The sequence below is a fragment of the Alligator mississippiensis genome, chromosome 4 (genome assembly GCF_030867095.1).
Source record: "Alligator mississippiensis isolate rAllMis1 chromosome 4, rAllMis1, whole genome shotgun sequence".
Lineage (NCBI taxonomy): Eukaryota > Metazoa > Chordata > Crocodylia > Alligatoridae > Alligator > Alligator mississippiensis.
Window position 1 is genome coordinate 165,728,095 of NC_081827.1, and position 19,005 is coordinate 165,747,099.

Sequence of the window (19,005 nt, forward strand, 5' to 3'; positions counted from 1 at the left end):
TTAATACAGATTAAACTGAATGGAAAAAAAGGTCCCTGGGTAACTGCAGTGTGTACAAGGAAAGCTTGCCCAATCTCAACTGCCTGAATTATTTATTTGCCATCGTTCATAACAACTTTGTGTTACATAGATTGTGTCCCAAAGAGGCCTGTGTTTAAATGTTATTATTGCCTGCCTTTCCTCACCAGAATTATTTTTTTAGCACCTCAAAAAGGACAGCACATCTGTACAAATGCATCTCCTTGATTTAAGTGCTGTTTACAATGTGTGCTGTACAGGCAGAGCTTCTAAATAAATATCTACTGTTCTCATATTTAGTAATGTCATTTTGTTAGAAATGAAATTGAAATTATTTTAGAGTTAACTTGTGTTAAGTTCCCTAACCAGAACTGGAGATATGATGTATTGGTTTGCTTTGAAAGCGTTTTAATAAGATATCGCAACAAAAACTTGTTATTAGACCATTGTAAATTATTCTTGTCCTTCTAGATTTGTATTTTACAAGCTAATTTTTTTCACTGATACAATCTGTACCAGACTTGTTTATTTATTCCATATGGTCCTAGAAGTTAAAGGTAGTATGAATGCTGGCAACAAATTTAAGTAATACTTAGTTTTTGCATATGAGCCAACTATTATAAGGCTGAAGAGCACCTTACAAGGACCCTCATACTGATGTCAGAATTGAAAACTATACTATTTTAATTTATTTACACAGAACTATCCCTACAATGAAAGTGAAATACCAACTTTTTTGTTTTATAGCCTTGAAGAAATGTATTGTAGTTTCTGTACTAGGCCATATTCTTTTTCAACAGCCTGCTGTGTATTGTACTGTTCTGTCACTATCTGTGTTAAAACAGAATGAAGTATTATGGCTGGGCATATGAATTAGAATCTACAAGTCCAAAACTCTTATTAACTACTGTTTTGGTAGTCATGTTTCAGTTCATGTTGTTGAGATGATAAAAATCTGTCATATACCACCATCTTGCACAATCCCCCCCTCCCTTTTTTGGCCAGATGGCTTTAAAAGAAAGCTCAATGTCCTGTCAAATTTAGTTTCTATTAATGCATTTAAGAAAGCTACACCATTTTAATGGAATTGAGAATTTTAACGGATATTTCATAGGATCTCTTTCTACCATAGCAAAGCACAGTGCCTTAATGTAAAATACATATCTAGACATCCAAAAGGCAACCAGAATAAATAGTGTGCAGCGTAGACAATACTCTACACGTTCACAGAAATATATAATGTTTTCGTATACTGTCCAGCCATCTGTGGCACTGGTCTTCTCATTCTCCTGTTCCTTGAAGCTATGGCCATATTGTTGACTCCTGAAAACTTAAGCTCCGTTTTCCCACTTGCCTTTTCCCACTTGCCCTTTCCCACTTGCCCTCACTCCTACACATAGACACCAGCCTGCACATGGTTGACTACTCTAGTATTTATGGTAGGCATGCACTACCTTCATTTTCAGTTCGTTGGCTGTTTTTAGTCTCTCTCTCACACACACACTCACACACACACACACTGTTGTCAAAATGCTGGGATTTGGCAGGCAGCCACTGTATTGTTTCTTAGTTGGATGAACATTAAGATGAACAACCACAGGTCCGAATGTGACAACGTAAGATAAAGGAAGAACTTGTGTCTATCAGCTGTTTAGGTCCGGAAAGCTCCACATAAATGGAATAGTTTTTTCTTCATGGAGCTTTAAATATCGTGCTTTAGGAGAAGAACAGCCTTTAGGTTCAAGGTCCACATCTAAGCTAATATTTTGTGTTAGGTTGTTGTGTTTGGCACTGCTTCCGTTAATCTTACAGGCTTGTGTGATTTATCTGGGGGGGGAAGACCCCCACTGATGCTGAAGCCAGATGCAGTCTCAGCTGACTGCCAACACTGCAGTAAACACCCCTGACCTGGTTGCTAATGTATTCAACAACTGTCTTGTACTGCTGACTGACTATTGCGTGAACCCCCCAAAGAGCTTAATGCTCTTAACTCTTAATGCCTCATTTGTAGTATTTGACTAATTGAGCATGGAGCCACTAACTGAATAGTTTGTCAAAAGTTGTTTTTCAGCCTTTTGATCTTGGTGTGCACTTGCATTAACACTTTTGTATTTTCCCCTTTATGTATGGTGAATACTTTGTAATGTCACTTTAATAGAGGGCACAGAGAATGCTGCACCCCTCAGCTGATGTAGCCATAAAATTGGCATGGAAATGAACACTATGACCATTTATAAAAATGTACAGTATGCAGATATCGGCTCATCTAAACCGCACTCCAGTGATGGAATATGAATTTGATATTTTTTGCGTGTGTGTTTGGGGTTTTGTCTTGATTTTGAATGTAAAATGAAAAAATTAATTGTTTATGAAGCAGAGACAATGTGGAAGGTTGCAGTTCCACCCTCTGGTCACATCCTGCATTTGTCAGCTTGGATGCTACTGTCCTACTGTCTTACATATAGGAGAGAGGAGAATCTGGCTGCTGTACTGTTCTAGTGTTATTGTATGTTTTTAGCTAGTATTTGGAAGGATAAGTGAGGACGCACTTCTTTTCAGTGGAAAGTATTTGGTACTTCACAGTAGTAATCTGTCACATACTAAAGATGTTGGTAGTATTCGGGGAATTGCCTTGGTATTTAAAGGTGGTAATGAAAAATATATTTACTCGATTCCAAGACAAGGGTTTTTTTTTCCCTATTTAACATCGAGGGAAGCCCCTTATCTCGCAGTGGAGTACAAGGCAGCAGGGGTGGGTGGCAGGGAGTAGCTCCAGTCCCCACCCTACATCAGGGCTGGACTTGCAGCTGTTACCTGACTCTTCCTGGGGTCCCCACCCCCAATCTGCACCCCCTGCTTCTCCGCTCCCAGCCCCCTCTTCCCTGTCTGTATTCTTTTACTTAATGTTCCCAATTACAGTTTCAGTAAACAGTGTGAATTTTAAAATGACGCCTTGCTTTTTCTTTTGACTGTGACTTTTTAAAAGAAGAATACAGAAAAGTCATAAGTTCCTCCTACTCCCCTGCACCTGAAAAAATGCTCATTACCAGGTGCAATATTTCTAATAATTCTTACTCTTTTGCCACGGTCCGGAAATAATGATACAACTGGCTGCCTGATTAGAGTTGGGAACGTAGTTCATATTTTCCTTATTTTTTGGGTGATGTTCAGATCCTAGAAGAATGGACCATACTGGTTGTTTAGAAAACTTTCTTTGCGTAAATGAGGACTAGAAAATTAACTAGTTTATAAACGGGTATAAATTCTGTAGGAACTCACCAGCCACCTTTATACTAAGGAAATGTGTGTGTAGATTTTTTTCTTTGTGTTTTTTTCCCCCCCTCAATTGTTACTAAATGGGTAATTGCAGCATGTGAATCTCTCATGCTATATGGATACAGATACAAATATTTCTATATTCATGTAACTTTCCTCCAGTTGGAAAGTTAATTTTCAGAATATAAAATGTATAGTGTGCGTTCTGCAAATGGCAACCTCATCTATAAGCGAACTATTATACACTTTAATGTGTGTGTGGGTGGGGGGGAAGGTCAAATTAAATATACACACCTATACTTTGGCCTCAGACTGAAATTTGCAGAACCCATAATCTTTCTGTACCCGCAGTTTTTAAGAGCCTATCTATGGTGCTACAAATATAGTTTAAGCTCTGAAATGAACTGCTATAATATGATTTTATATTCTAGTGTATATAGTAATTCACTAAATAAAGATATACTGAGAATTCCTATTTATACACCTTTGCATTCATCATAGTAAAATCTCCCTCTTTGCACATGTATATAGTTCATATTCTACACAGATGTTTCATGTGTGAGAACATGCATAATTATATGTTCAGATCCTTTTCAACACAAGTAGGCTAATTTTGGCTACAGGCTTGGCAGCACTGTCTTATGGTATCAATGGAAGATCATGATAATAAAACATGACCCAATTTTAAACATTATGCCCTGTAACAAATTGTTAGTACAGCAAGATCCTGAATAGCAACTTAAGATTCTCTACATCTCCACTACATAGCAGTAGATTAATATGCTTACCTTGGCATGACCCATCATTTTTTAAAACAATCCCAGTAGTGTCAGAGAAGATACCTCAAGTCAGTAGGCAAAATCTTTATCATGAAGTGGAAGTCTGTGAAGGGGAGGTGTGAAACAAACTAGACACTGAGAAATGGTTCACCTGTTGCTAAGTGACCTCTGCATAAAACAGTAGGTTTTTTTCCTTCTCTTTTTCCCCTAAACTGGGTGCTTTCCTAAGCTGTGAGATTTAGGTCTTTAGGTATACAAAGCCCATTCAGGTCTAAATCTGCTTGGTTTGGATAACTCTGACTACATTCTGGAAAACAGCATATCTACTTGTGTGCTTTAATGTGCATTACCCTATTTTAATGCTCATTAAAACGTCACAAAAAAAGTGCTCTTTAGCTAATGCGCATTAAAATAGCCTAAAATGTATTTTTCTAGTACCTTCAGTGTGAGGTACTAGACTTAATGTGTATTAAAATACATTAATGAATGTGTAGACGTGCTCACAATGTTTATACTATCATTAAAAGAATATTTAATGACAAAATATAGGCCTTAACCTACTACCCAATGTAAAGTTCGAGTTTGGGGGTTCTTTATTACCATGGTTATGCAAATGAGCAAGGAAAGTCTTTCCTGAATTAAAGGGGCATCCTGCAAGCTTTTTGGCAGCTGACTAGAGCCTAAAAGATCCCTTCCTTCTGCCATTTATGGAATTGTCCTGTAAAGTTTTTGCTGAAATTGATATCCTTTGTGCACACATCAAAATACTGGGTAGGAAAAATAACTCTAATCATGAACCTAATAGGGTTAGCATTTTTCTTTTTATTCAATGGTAAATGTAGCTTGCAAGCCAACTTAAAATCTAAATATATTGTCAAAATGGTTGATTTAAGGATCAAACTGCACAATTTAAAAGTGCTTTAGGACTGTAAAGTCATGCTGTTAAACACACAGTTTCAATCGATTGAATCCTGTATTTTCCCTTTTCCTGCCTGTCTGTTATAATATGGGTATTACTTCCGCATAGAAGCACTGCTAGACTACATAGACATAATGCCTGTGAAAATATTTCCAGAGTAGTGAAATGCTTTTGTGTGTGAGAGATGCAAAACTGTTAGTTGACATATGCCCTGGAAAATTCCACAGGTCCTGCCAATTTTCCATCTTTGGCACATGAGCTGGAATATAGTTATGGGAAATGCAAGACACCCTAACTGATCAACAACTAACTCCTATAGGTATTGTGATGTTGGCATGTAGTTCTCATCTTGGTCATGGTAACAAAGGAGTAATTTCAGAATATAGGCAGATGTTGCTTGGAAAGTCCCGTAAGAGAACAACTTATTTAAAATGGGACATTTTTCTTCAGTTATTTGCTTGGTGCATATATCCTGCTGAATGAAACGTTGCAGACTTTCCTCAGTCAAATACCAGATTCTAGCAAACTATACAGATTTGCACTAAACCCAGTCATGGATTGCATTGTCCATTTCATAGTGCATGTTCTAGGACAGTGGTTCTCAATTTTTCAGCCACAAGGCACCCCTCCATGACTGTTCAATGTAGCATACCCTGACTAAGAATCGCTAAGCTAGAATCTAGCTGGCATTAGGTGAGGGTAGTGAAGACAGGATGTCACCCTGCTGTCCACCACTTTCTCCACTGTCTACCCTTTCCCTGGCTCTGATCTGTATTTGGGGTGGGGGGAGCATAAGCCCTGCTCCTGCTACCAAAGATTAATAGATTCATAGATGTTAGGGTCGGAAGGGACCTCAATAGATCATCGAGTCCGACCCCCTGCATAAGCAGGAAAGAGTGCTGGGTCTAGATGACCCCAGCTAGATACTCATCTAACCTCCTCTTGAAGACCCCCAGGGTAGGGAAGAGCACCACCTCCCTTGGGAGCCCATTCCAGACCTTGGCCACTCGAACTGTGAAGAAGTTCTTCCTAATGTCCAATCTAAATCTGCTCTCTGCTAGCTTGTGGCCATTGTTTCTTGTAACCGCCGGGGGCGCCTTGGTGAATAAATACTCACCAATTCCCTTCTGTGCCCCCATGATGAACTTAAAGGCAGCCACAAGGTCGCCTCAACCTTCTCTTGCAGAGGCTGAAAAGGTCCAGTTTCTCTAGTCTCTCCTCGTAGGGCTTGGTCTGCAGGCCCTTGACCATACGAGTTGCCCTTCTCTGGACCCTCTCCAGGTTATCCGCATCCTTCTTGAAGTGCGGCGCCCAGAATTGCATGCAGTACTCCAACTGCAGTCTGACCAGCGCCTGATAGAGAGGAAGTATCACCTCCTTGGACCTATTCGTCATGCATCTGCTGATGCACGATAAAGTGCCATTGGCTTTTCTGATGGCTTCGTCACACTGCCGTCTCATGTTCATCTTGGAGTCCACTAGGACTCCAAGATCCCTTTCCACCTCTGTGCCACCCAGCAGGTCATTCCCTAGGCTGTAGGTGTGCTGGACATTTTTCCTCCCTAGGTGCAGCACTTTGCATTTCTCCTTGTTGAACTGCATCCTGTTGTTTTCTGCCCACTTGTCCAACCTATCCAGGTCTGTCTGCAGCTGTTCCCTGCCCTCCGGCATGTCCACTTCTCCCCATAGCTTTGTGTCATCTGCAAACTTGGACAGAGTACATTTGACTCCCTCATCCAAGTCACTGATGAAGACATTAAAGAGTATTGGTCCAAGGACCGAGCCCTGCGAGACCCCACTGCCCACACCCTTCCAGGTCGAGACCGACCCATCCAACACGACTCTCTGGGTGCGACCCTCTAGCCAATTGGCCACCCACCGGACTGTGTAGTCATCCACGTCACAGCCTCTTAACTTGTTCACCAGTATGGGGTGGGATACCGTATCGAAGGCCTTCCTGAAGTCTAAGTATACGACATCCACCCCTCCTCCTGTGTCCAGGCATTTCGTAACCTGGTCATAGAAAGAGACTAGGTTGGTCGGGCACGATCTGCCCGCCACAAACCCGTGCTGGTTTCCCCTCAGCATAATTTGTCCTGCCGGGCTCTCGCAAATGTGAGCCTTGATAATTTTTTCAAAGACTTTACCAAGGATGGAGGTGAGACTGACTAGCCTATAGTTGCCCGGGTCCTCCTTCCTCCCCTTTTTGAAAATGGGGACCACGTTAGCCCTTTTCCAGTCCTCCGGGACTTGGCCCGTGCGCCACGAGCGTTCGAATATTCCCGCCAGTGGCTGTGCAATGATGTCGGCCAGTGCCTTCAGCACCCTCGGATGGAGCCCATCCGGGCCTGCCAACTTAAAGGCATCCAGTTTTTCCAAGTGACTCTGCACCACCTCAGGATCTACGTATGGAAGTCTGGCGCCTTGCTGCTGCCTCTCTACAACCCCAGTGAGAGATTTGTCATGTCCCTCACTTAGGAACACTGAGGCAAAGAACTCGTTGAGGAGTTCAGCCTTGTCCCCCCTGTCTGTCACCAATTGTTTCTGCCCATTTAGCAGGGGTCCTAGTCCTCCCTGGGCCTTCCTTTTACTGCCAATATATCTAAAAAACAATTTCTTGTTGTCTTTTACTTGGGTTGCCATCCTCAGCTCCATGGTAGCTTTGGCCCGTCTAACTGCCTCCCTATAAGCACGAGCAGAGGAGGTATATTCATCTTTAGTGATCTCACCTTGTTTCCACTTTTTATGTGCTCCCCTTTTGGCCCTTAGGCTGCCCTGGATTTCTCTGGTCAGCCATGGAAGCCTCCTGGCCCCTTTCCCTCTTCTGCCTCGCTCGGGGATCGTCTTGCTTTGTGCCCGAAGGATTGTTTCCTTAAGGCACAGCCACCCTTCTTGGGCTCCCATCCCTTCAAAACTCCTTTTCTGCAGTGCGTCCTTGACTAATCGCCTGAGTGCATTGAGATCAGCTTTCCTAAAGTCTAGCACTTTCACCCTACTAGTTACCTTACCCATTCGACGTCTTATGTTGAATTCTATTATTAGGTGATCACTGTCTCCCAAATGGCTACCGATCTGGAGATCCCCTATCATGTCATCCCCTGTTGCCAATACCAGATCCAGTATGGCATTCCCCCTAGTGGGACCATGCACCTCCTGTGTCAGGTGGAGGTCCTGTACACAGGTTAGAAACCTGTGAGAGCAATGGGACCTTGCTGTCTGTGTCTCCCAGCAGATGTCCGGGTAGTTTAGGTCCCCCACGACTACCGCCTCTTTAGCTTTTATGGTCTCCGAGAGTTGCCTCAGGAGCCCCGCATCTATTTCTTCCCCTTGGTGTGGGGGTCTGTAGCAGACCCCTACCACCAAATCCCTTTCTCCTTGCCCCCCATGTAGCCTAACCCACAATCCTTCTACTTCCTCAACCTTGGATTCTGTCTTGATGAGGGTTGATGTGTATTGCTCACTGACATAAAGTGCAACCCCCCCCCCCCCCTTCTTCCCCAGCCTGTCCTTCCTGTACAATCTATAGCCCTCAATATGTACCGCCCAGTCGTGGGATGAATCCCACCAGGTTTCTGTTAGCCCCACTAAGTCATAGGTGTTTAGTGCAAGCAGGAGCGCTAGTTCATCCTGCTTGTTCCCCATGCTCCTAGCATTAGTATATAGGCACTTGAGCCCTGCGACTGGTGCCTTTGCTGCCCCCCCGCTCCGAGTCCCAAGGGGCCCATTGTTTCTTACCTTCTTGTTTCTTACCTGTTCTGTAGTGCTGGTCTCCCCATGGCTTTCAGGTTTCCAATGCTCTCTTTCTTCAGGCTGGTCTGTCCTTGTGGGTGCCACATGGTTTGGTGGTCCACAGCTTCCCCTGCCCTCGTACTCCCTTCCCCCCGACGAGCCTAGTTTAAAGCCCGCCGGAGGAGATCCGCCAACCTAGAAGAAAACACACGCTTACCTTTGGGGGACAGGTGGAGCCCATCCCAGCTGAGCATGTCTCTCGTCGTGATGTGCAGGTCATTGTCCAGGAAGCCGAAGCCTGCCTCGAGAGACCACTGCCGAAGCCGCCAGTTGGTCTCTCTGATGCAGTTCTCCTGCCGTCTTCCTCGTCCGGTCACTGGTAGGATGGAAGAGAAAACCACCTGTGCACCGAACTCCTTCAGCACGCCACCCAGAGCACTATAGTCCGCCATCAGGTGATCGGGGGTTCTCCTGGCCGCATCATTAGTACCCACATGGACTAGGACCATGGGGTAGTAATCGGTGGGCTTGATCCTGGCCTGGATTACTATTACTAATACTAAGCTATTCCTCCAGTCTTGCACACCAGCAGCCAGAGCCATCTACCCGCATGGCCCCTTCCGGCAACCCTAGGAGCATGGGAGAAATTAGGGGATGCGTGGGACTGAAAACCGTAGTTCTGTGGCCCTGTGTCTGCCTGTCTGCAACAAAGCATACTGCTTAGATTGGGGGCAGGCAAAATACAGCTCAGACTAAATCCAGGCAGCCAGGCAATGTCCTCTGGCCCACAGGTGCCCACCAGGTAGTTGTACCCCACCCAGACCTTCCGCCCATGAGGGCAGGAGTGAGGCACCCACACTCCCCCCTCCCCCCTCATATAACCTATTGTACCTTGCTCCCGCCGTTGTGCACAGAAGGGCCTGGCCCAGCCAGCACTTAGCTTCCAGGTAGGGCTACTGCTGCAACTGCCGAGGGACCTTCTTGGCTTCCCTGGAATCCCACTTGTTCCAGGTACCAGCTAGGGAAGTGGTGGGGTGGGGAGCTGCAGCTGAGCACGGATTATGGGGCTAGGGTTGGCAGCAGCGCAGACCATGCCCAAGGGGGTGGCATGAGCATGAAGCAGGTGGGAGCGCTCAGGGCACTTGTGCCCAGCACAGGACACTGCTACCCAGCAGCGTCCAGCTCCAGCCAGTGTTGCACATGGGGGCAAGGGGGACAGACCAGCTGACCCATCTCTATAGCACAGGGTTGCCTGGGGTACACATGCAGCTCCCAGTACTTATGCTGCACCAGCGGAAGCCCCGTGTGATTTGCCTTTTGCCACTCCATGCTGTGCAGGTCCCAGTACTCTGTCAGTAGTGGAGGGGAGACCTGCACCCTGCTTCCCTGTGGGCAGCAGCACCTGAACAGGGCTCAAGCACCCTGAGCGCTTACTCCTGCTGCTGCTGTCAGTGGCAAAGACTGTGTGCCATTGGGGGGGTCCCTACCCTCTGTCAGACATGCACAAACCCCACACACCTACACCCTGCCCCCACACCCCCCACATACAAACATGCCCCAACATACTCTGCTGCCCCCCACACACACTACACGCAACCCCCCCACTCCCTCCACACACAATATGCAAGACTAAGACTTCATTTTTGAGTTGTTATGCAGTCATCTCTATATACACTATACGAACAGAAATCATGACAAAAATATTTTTTGTAATAAAATTAAAGTATCTTATAGTAGGTGTTTGACTTTTAGTATTTTTTTTTCTGGTTCCAAGATGACAACCCTCCCTTCCCAAAAGATTTCTGGGGGGCAAGGGGAGGGACTTCCAGTGTCAAAAGTCAGGGGTTACAGGGTGGGACTTATGGTCCCAAGATGGCAACCAGGGGGCAAAGCACCTGTCAAGGGACAAGGCTACCCTTTCAGCCCTCAACAGTTCACCAAAACTCATTATGCTGCCCTCCAGCCAAAATAATTGCCCACCCCTGGCTTAGATTGTGGGGTACAGCTGGGTGGAAAGGGGTGAGGGGACAGCAGGGGGAGTCTCCTGTAGAGCAGCTGTGACACCGCTTGTCTGTGGGTGGATGATGCAGAGAGGCAGTGGATAAGTGGAGGAAAGCACTGACTTCCTCATACATGAACCAGGCACCATGGCATCCTGGTTGAGAATAACTTTTCTAACATCTCTCATGCAGTCATTTGTTGCCTTGAATCAAGTACTAGAGCATTGCTGCAGTCTCTCTGAAAATAAGCTATATGCTCTTCTTTGGGTTAAATTCTGTATACCAAATGTATTCTGTACATCTGATTCTAGAACAGGGTATCTTGAGATTCTTTTAAGGGTGCCATGGGATGCTAATGTTAGCACTGTTAGGGATGTAAACATGACTTACAGGATAAATCCAGATATTTCAAACAGGAATCTTTAACCTTAAAAATACTCTGGTCTACTGTTGTCTTCCTGAGTTAAATGCAACAAGAGAATTGGTCTGTTTTTCTGTAGTCAAAAAAGAGTGAAAACTAAAAGCTGATGTTTTGTAAAGGATACCTTGAATCTTAACTGGTTGAACACCACTGATGTATGTAGTCTGTCTAAAAGGGGTGGGGTGATTTTATGTAATTCCAGTGTTTCATGAGTGCTTTTGAAGTTCAGCCATTATGCTTCAAAAAATAATTAGAAATAGTGGCTACAGAGATGTTACTGAATCATGGGCCTACTGGTCTGTTGGGGGGAGTTTGGGAAGTCATTTATGAATGCTGTACTGTCCTCTAATTTCCTGTCCTCTACATGATAATCTTGGTTTTATGTAAGGAGTGAATTGGGGTCAGAGATTTTGGTGGAGAGGTGAATTTTACAATGTACAGAGCCAATAAATTAACACTTAATAAATGCCTGTATTTTCTTATAGTCTTTGGCAAGAAAAAATCAGTTTAGCTGGAAAACAGCTGGTGTTGGTCATTAAAACTACTAGGAATCAAGTCAAAAGATTTGAAATCTAGTATACGCTTGTAACACTTGTTCAGTTATTACGTTTATTCTTGAGGCAAATTTGCAAGTTAGCCCCTCCTCCATAGTAAAATTAATCTCTCTCAACAGTGTATACATATGACCACAAGTCTTGTTTTGGTAGTAGGCTTTATATGGAAGACTGTAGATCAGTGGTAACCAACCTGGGGATCCCGATTGACAGGTAGATCCCGGAGCCTCTTTGGGTCAATCCTGGGCTGGGGGGACAGCTGGGTGTGTGTGCATGTGCACACCTGCTTTCCCCCAACCCCAGCAGGTCAATCTGTGGGGGAGGGATGGGGCAGGGGACAGATCGACGCCCCTGCGGTGAGCAACTGACCGTGCGGCCCAGCCAGGGGCAGAGGAAGGTAAGTGGGGCCCCAGCTTGGTCACATGGTGGGAGGATTGGAGCCTGGGGGGCTCCTCCAGGGGCACAGGGGTACTCCCTCCCCATCTCTATAGGGGTGGAGGCGGCTGCTGCTGCGCCTTGAGTCCTGCTGCAGCTGGCCACGTGCGGATGCGGCTCAGCTCAGCAGCAGGGATTCGAATGGGGGCGTCCCCGGTCCAGCCAGGTCTGGGAAGATCTGCTCGTCCAGAGGCGTGGTGGGGGGCGGCTTCTGCCACTGAGCACAGCCTGGCGCAGGCCCCATGAGTTCGTTCCCGTCCCCAACCTGTGCTCAGGGCGCAGCAGGCAGCCTGCAGCAGCAGCTGCCTCATCCCAAGCATAGATGTGGGGTGCATGGGCCCCGGGGGCCTCCACTGGGTTGTGTCTAGTGGCAGGAGCCCCCCTATCTTTTTATTTCAGTCGTGGCCTAATCCCACTTCTGAGCCATGGCCACCTGGCAGCCAGACGAACGTGGCATCGGGCTTTGGCCCCGGCCAGGTCTGGGACTCTCTGTGACCCAGGGGCCCATGGTGGGGGGGGAGGGGGCTCACACTCCTGGGCATAGCCTGGTGGAGGCCCTGGGGGCCCATGCCATCCCCCCCCAACCTATGCTCGGGAAGACATGGCTGCTGCTGCGGGTCGCCCACTGCTGCGGGCTGCCTGCTGCACCCGGAGCACACCTGGGGAAGCGGAATGGGTCCAGGCTGCATGGAGCCCCTGGACCATGGCGTGTCTCAGACTCATCTGGGCCAGGCTGGGGCTCGATCTCACTTCTGTGCTGCTGCATTGAGCCACACCCGCCCAGTGGCCAGACAGATGTGGTATCAGACTCTGGCCTGGCTGGGTCTGAGACTCTCTGTGGTCCAGGGGTGCATGGGGCAGGCTCCTGCCACTGGGCGCAGCCTGGCAGAGGCCCCAGGGGCCCGTGCCCCCCCAACCTGTGCTCCAGAGGCCTCAGGGGCCCATGTCCCCTCCCCCCACCTGTGCTCTCGGCACAGCAGGCAGCCCACAGCAGCCTCCTCCCAGAGTACAGGTGTGGGGGGAGCATGGCCCCCCTGGGCCTCTACTGGGCTGCACCCAGGGGTGGGAGCCCCCCTTCCCATGCGCCTCTGGACTGTGGAGAGTCCCAGACCACCTGGCAGCTTGATGCCATGTTCATCTGGCTGCCGGGTGGGTGCAGCTTGGCACAGCCAAGGCACGAAAGTGGGATTGGGCCCCAGCCCAGCCGTGTCTGAGACACACCATGGTGCGGAAGGGGGGAGGGTAGGGGTAGATCCTGGGGTGCCCTTTACTACTATGATCTACTACTACTTTTGATGATCTTCACCATAATAAGGTTGGAGACCACTGCTATAGATTCACTCTATTGTATATAATCTCTGTTCCTTTCATTTCAGTTGCATGTAGAGAGACTGGACAGGGTTTTTATTCCGAGGAATTGGTGTTGGTTCTTCTGTTTGATGTAATTTATTGGCAGTATATCAACATAACTTAGTTCTTGCAAGGTTATTTTTTCCCACTTGCATACTCACTTAGTATATAGGAGCAAATGTTTTAAATAAGTTGAAATAAAAAGGTGGTACACACTCTTTAAATTAACTTCTAGAACTTCTGCCTAGTTATAGAACTAGGATTCCAGCTGGCTTTTTCAATCTGCCCCCCTTCCCCCCCCCCCCTTCCCCAGTCACTTTTAAGTATTATTCATTAGAAGAAAATATCTAGGCTTGGAAGTATACCTTTGAAAGGCAACAGTTTGGGACTCTTTGGGCTGACTGAGTTCCAAAGCTTAGAATATTTAACAAGAGTTTCCTGTACCTGGTCCCATAGCATTTCAGTCAAGAGGCTCTTTACCCAGACAGCTTCCCTAGCATTGCCCAAGACAAAGAGTAGTTCCCACAACAGCCAGAAACCAAAGTTTTTAGGACTTAATTGTTTTCTGTAATTGCCTTGAATTGTAACCAGAATGGTCTTGGAACCAAGTGTAGACTTCAGAGTCCAGGTAATGTGTTGCCTATGGAGAATTTACAGGAGTCAACTGCATTCTGCAGTAACTAGTTTCCAGGTGGTTTTGAAGCATAGTCTTAATAAATGACTGGATGTGATTGTTACATTGGTCACTATGGTGAAGTCAGAATCTAAAATAAATGTGTGGCTTTAGCCAAGTACAGGGGAGGGAGGAGGGGGATAGGATGTTTGGCTGCTTCCAGGTCTCATCTTCTCTCTGTTTCAGGACTTTGCGAACCTTGGATAACCTTGAAGCAGGAGCCCTTCCTATAAAGCTGTCTTTCTGCTATCTGGCTTGCTCCTTTGAGTCCCCCTGCTCCTCCTTTATAAGCAGAGTATAGATGTGCTGGTTCAAACAATTTGGAGAAACAGTTGCACCTCTTCACTTTTTGCTTTTTTCAATCCTACTTTCACTTCTCCATGAAAAAGATCTGATGTTTTGCCATTATGATTTCATACAGAATTTTCCTCATTTCCTGACTGGGTGGATGAGGCTTATGGTCTGGCAATATACTCGCAAAATACTAACTGTATTGCTGCTTTGATAGTCCAGTCAGCCCCAAATTTACAACTAACATTACAGTTATCTTCAGACATCTGGTAACATGCATAGTAATATTTGCCTGAATGAATTTATCCAGAGGAAGACGTGTTCTTTATTTTCACAGGGACTGAGAGTTGGATTTTACTGAGTTACTGTGGGAGCTGGGGTAGGTCACAAAACTTATATGCCTTAATTTATCCTTCTGTAAAATGGGTTGAGCATTTGTCTTCCTATTGCAAAAGGATAGGATTTGCTTAATATTTGTAAAGCAGTGTCTTCAGATGAAAGAGTCACTGCGGGTACAAGGTATTTATAGTAACAAAGTAGACATAAAGGAACTTGGAAAACAAGTACTCCTTTATTTTTTTTACCTTTTGGAAGAAAGCAAGGTGCTTGTATATACAGTACTTATCTTTGGTTCCTTTTCATTTTAATGTCAAACTCACAAAAAAAAAAAAGGATAAAAGGATGATCAACAGGCATTTGGTGGTAAAAATGAGAACTTTTCCAATATTCAGAGCTCTTCATGTGTGATTTAGTTAAGTCTCAGCCACTTCATTTCACAACATAGAGAAGCTTCTTGCATGTCCTTGTATGATGCTAATAAAAGACATGAGAGATATAGCCATTAGGGAAAGATTACTGCTCCAAAACTTTTTGCTTCATTTAGAAATGTTTTGATGCTTAGCATAAAATTTTCAAAAGCTCATAACTTGGTATCTTCTATGGTTTGGTAGTGTTGAGGTGGTGATTTTGCTGTGTTGGTCCAGGAAATACATCTATCCCAACCATGCAGTTGGTACAATAAAAGATGTCACCCATAATGATTCTTGCCTCTTGCAAAAGCACTCAAGTAATTTAGGCTTAAATCCAGTTTTCAGAAGTTACTGAGGCACAAAAACTTGACTCGCTGAATGTTAGTGAGATTTTTTTTTAAATACTCTTGAAAATGTTATGCTTCAGCTCCCTTTTTGATGTTTGCTTATGACCAAGATATATGTATGCTTGACCTTATATTTTAGTTACAAAAAGAAAACTGTTTGCTGTGGACTTTATTTACAGGCCACCTTCTCCATTATCTCTTCTTGAAAGTGCTGTCTTTGGAATCTAGTGGTTTACTGTGCTAATGTATGACAAATGTAAGGATAACTCAGAGTGTTTCTAGTCCCTGGTAGAATTTTGTACCTTCAGATGTGGCTTTCATTACTTTGTAAATGAGTTGCCTTTATACATTTCAAGGAAAGGTATGATGTGCAGCTGTTCTTAAACACTTAAGATTTCTTGCTGTCCTTTAACTCTTAATCTGGTCCTTTGCCACCTGAAGTGACCTAGCTGATTGTGTGTTAATGTTGGTTTTATTTGCTTTGCATCCATGTAGCTAAACTGGTTCCAAGAAGACCTCTTAGCTGATAAGACTCAACCATTTAAGGTTGTAACTTCACTGCTCATCAGTCACTTTAGGCTTTGCATTTGAGGTACCTAATTTATACATACAACGTAGTCTTATGATATGTTGTGGGGGGAGATGAGAAACTTATTAATGAATAAAAAAAACATTATTTTTAGACTTGTTTGCCAGGTTTGATACTCTGCTTTACAGAGTCAGCTAAAAGTATGCTTCTGTATGGTTAGTATTGGAAACTTTAATGCCTGATACAAGGATATAGGCAATAAGGCTTCAGTGGTTTTGTGTTCATAAAGAGTTCATTCTTCTCTGTATTGTACCTTTCCATGTTTAATTGCATTTTGATGGCATGAAGGTATTAAGCATTTAAAATACATGCAGATATCTTAGAAGATTCAGCCCTTCTGTCTTTAAGACATGTTAGTAACTAGAAAATTGAAAATTGGGGTCATCCTCCCTTCATAACTGGTGAGCATGTTTTAACTTGATTAACCAGGCAAAGAGCTAGTTGATACTTTGGGCTGCTCTGTCATTAATGTTTAGTAAATGAAAGTATGTGACCAGCTCTAGTTTAATTTCCATTGGAGAGGAATGTAATGTTTTCCCCAAAGTCCTCTCCACCCTCTGACAGGGCAGGAAAGATATCTCTTTAGGCCTTACTTTGTGATCCCAGTCCTGCAGGTGAGCATAGCTCACAGTCCTAAGCTCATAAAATTGCTTTTTAACCCTTTCACTGCAAGTATATGGGCGTAGGTAGCACCCTTTCAGTTAGGCTACTGGATTGCTATTGATACCAACTTCTCACCTTCCCTCCTTCCAATTTCCTTAAGGAAGAAGGAGCTGCACGCACCCTTTCTGACTCTCCATCTTGTGTACATTGTGGCTGCCTGATTCTTCCCTCCTGTAGCCTTTCCTTCCACTTCTTTTCCTGCATCCCCTCTGCTCGTGGCACGTGGTTATGTTTGGTGCGTTGTTCTATTTTTCTCTGTGTTTAAAATGCCTGTGCTTTGATGCATCTTCACAGCACTGGAACGTGGATTGAAAGCCCTTATTAGCACCATGTGTGGTCAGATGTTTGTTCATACGGTAAGTTTCATCCTACAACACCTAACAACCCTCTCCCTTCTTCTTATATCGACAGTTTATAATTAATTTCTTTTTATCAATCCATGAAGCATTTTTGGTCCAATTAAACAAAACTCCATTAGGCATAAAATGCCACCCATATGCTGCCCTATCAAAGAGCTTGAACATTTAAGCACAACTTTTATTACTTTGAGAGTTTTTGATCAGATGACATTGTTGAAATTGTCTTGCTAACTATCAGTTTCTCTCCTAGCAGTTATGGATTGTGATGAAAACATGGGACTAAACAGTTTAAACTGTTTCTGTTTGCAGATGTTCTCAAACAATGATGAAGCTGTGATCAACAAAAAACTTCCGAAAGAGCTGCTGCTTCGGTAAGCTACCTTCCAATGTGTGAACTCCAAGCATTTCGCTGTCTGTTTACCACTACTGGCTAATTTAGCTGGTAGTTCATAAATCATGAGCTTGGATTGCTTCATTTAAAGAGCCATAAACAAACATGAAGCTAGCTGATCAAAGGTTTGCATCAGCAATAGGTTATGCTAAATATTTTTTTTTTATGTCCTTAGGAAATGTTAAATTAGCTCATTACCTTTTTCATAGATGACAACTGTATCTAAACAAACTTAATGAAAATAAGTGGTTAGCACAGGCTTGTACAGTTTGCAATAGGATTCTGCCTGTGTTAAGTGAAACAGTTCACATTAAACTAAACATTTAAATTCCCCTTTCCCAAATTCTTAAAATGTGAAAAGCTCTTGGATAGTGGCAGTCAGTCCCAGTTGTTGTAAATAGAAGCCAGGTGCACATCTTGCAGGTTGCTATGATCATGGTAATATGGAATCTGGAATATTTTTCAGCCCATTTCTTAGACAGTAAGGTAACATTTGCAACCTGTTGCTAATCTGCTAACATAGAAGAAGCTAATTTTTTTCCTAACCTGAATGGGGTGGTGGGGAAAACCAAAAAACCCTAAAACAAAATCCTTTCTCCTTTTGGTTTTTTGCCCAGGCTAGAACATAGCTTCATTGCTAGCTACCATTTGGTACAGCCTGTGCTGAATTCATCTGAATTATTAAAATGAACAGTCATCTTAAATGCATGTGATTATTGCTTGTTAATATTCAACACTTAATGGAGGAAAAGGTCTTTGGAGGTGAACCCTGGCATGCAAAAACAGTGCCCACCTCATTTCAAATAAAATGAATAAATAATGCCTAATATTATAGAATGATCTTTGCTTTTTGCCACATTCCTGTTTCCAAATCTAAATAGCATAACTAAAATGGGAGGGAAAATAATGATTTCTATGAAAGCCTTGGAATCAGAGGCTCCAAGTCCTAAACAAACTTTTCACCGGCAGGTAAGTTATCTACAATTCATGCATGTGGCTTCTGTCACTATGATATTAAAATTTAACCTCTGACTCACTTTTCTTGAAGGGGTAGCTGGTTTCTTATTGGTCACTGTTTGGAGTGTATTCCCTGCTCAAAGGGAATTAATTCATCTACCTCAGAGCTTACTCTAATTGAGTTTTTATCAGATGGTTCACATCAAGAGCCATGTTTCCCACAACTCTCTTCAATGGTATTTCACACCCATCCCAGTCTCATCCCTTTGGAGATCACCTAGCAGTATAATAAATCTTGAACTGAAATAAGGACTTATTTAAAATGCTTTGTTCTCAACTGTACTTAGTTCTTCATGTTCATGTTGCTGATAATTATTTTTTTCAAATTGCAAGTGAGAAATTTAGTAAATGGCAGTTCTTACCCCAAAAGTTTACAGTGTAATAGACCAACTACAATCATTGGATGATGCAAACAAACTAGAGAACAGAAAAGGAAAATGGGGTA

The 19,005-nt window shown here is 44.1% G+C and overlaps 1 protein-coding gene across 4 annotated transcripts in view; it reads left to right on the plus strand.

The window, feature by feature from the left end:
* FBXL20 (F-box and leucine rich repeat protein 20) overlaps positions 1-19,005 on the plus strand; it is a 92,094-nt gene that overhangs the window by 11,379 nt on the left and 61,710 nt on the right. For 2 of the 4 annotated variants that reach the window (XM_059726991.1, XM_019482544.2), the window contains exon 2: positions 17,462-17,523. In XM_059726991.1, coding sequence (XP_059582974.1) covers positions 17,462-17,523 — 62 coding nt within the window. Of the gene's footprint in view, positions 1-16,036; positions 16,134-17,087; positions 17,150-17,461; positions 17,524-19,005 lie in introns of all 4 variants that reach the window. The other 2 variants (XM_059726993.1, XM_059726992.1) reach the window with 2 other exon arrangements.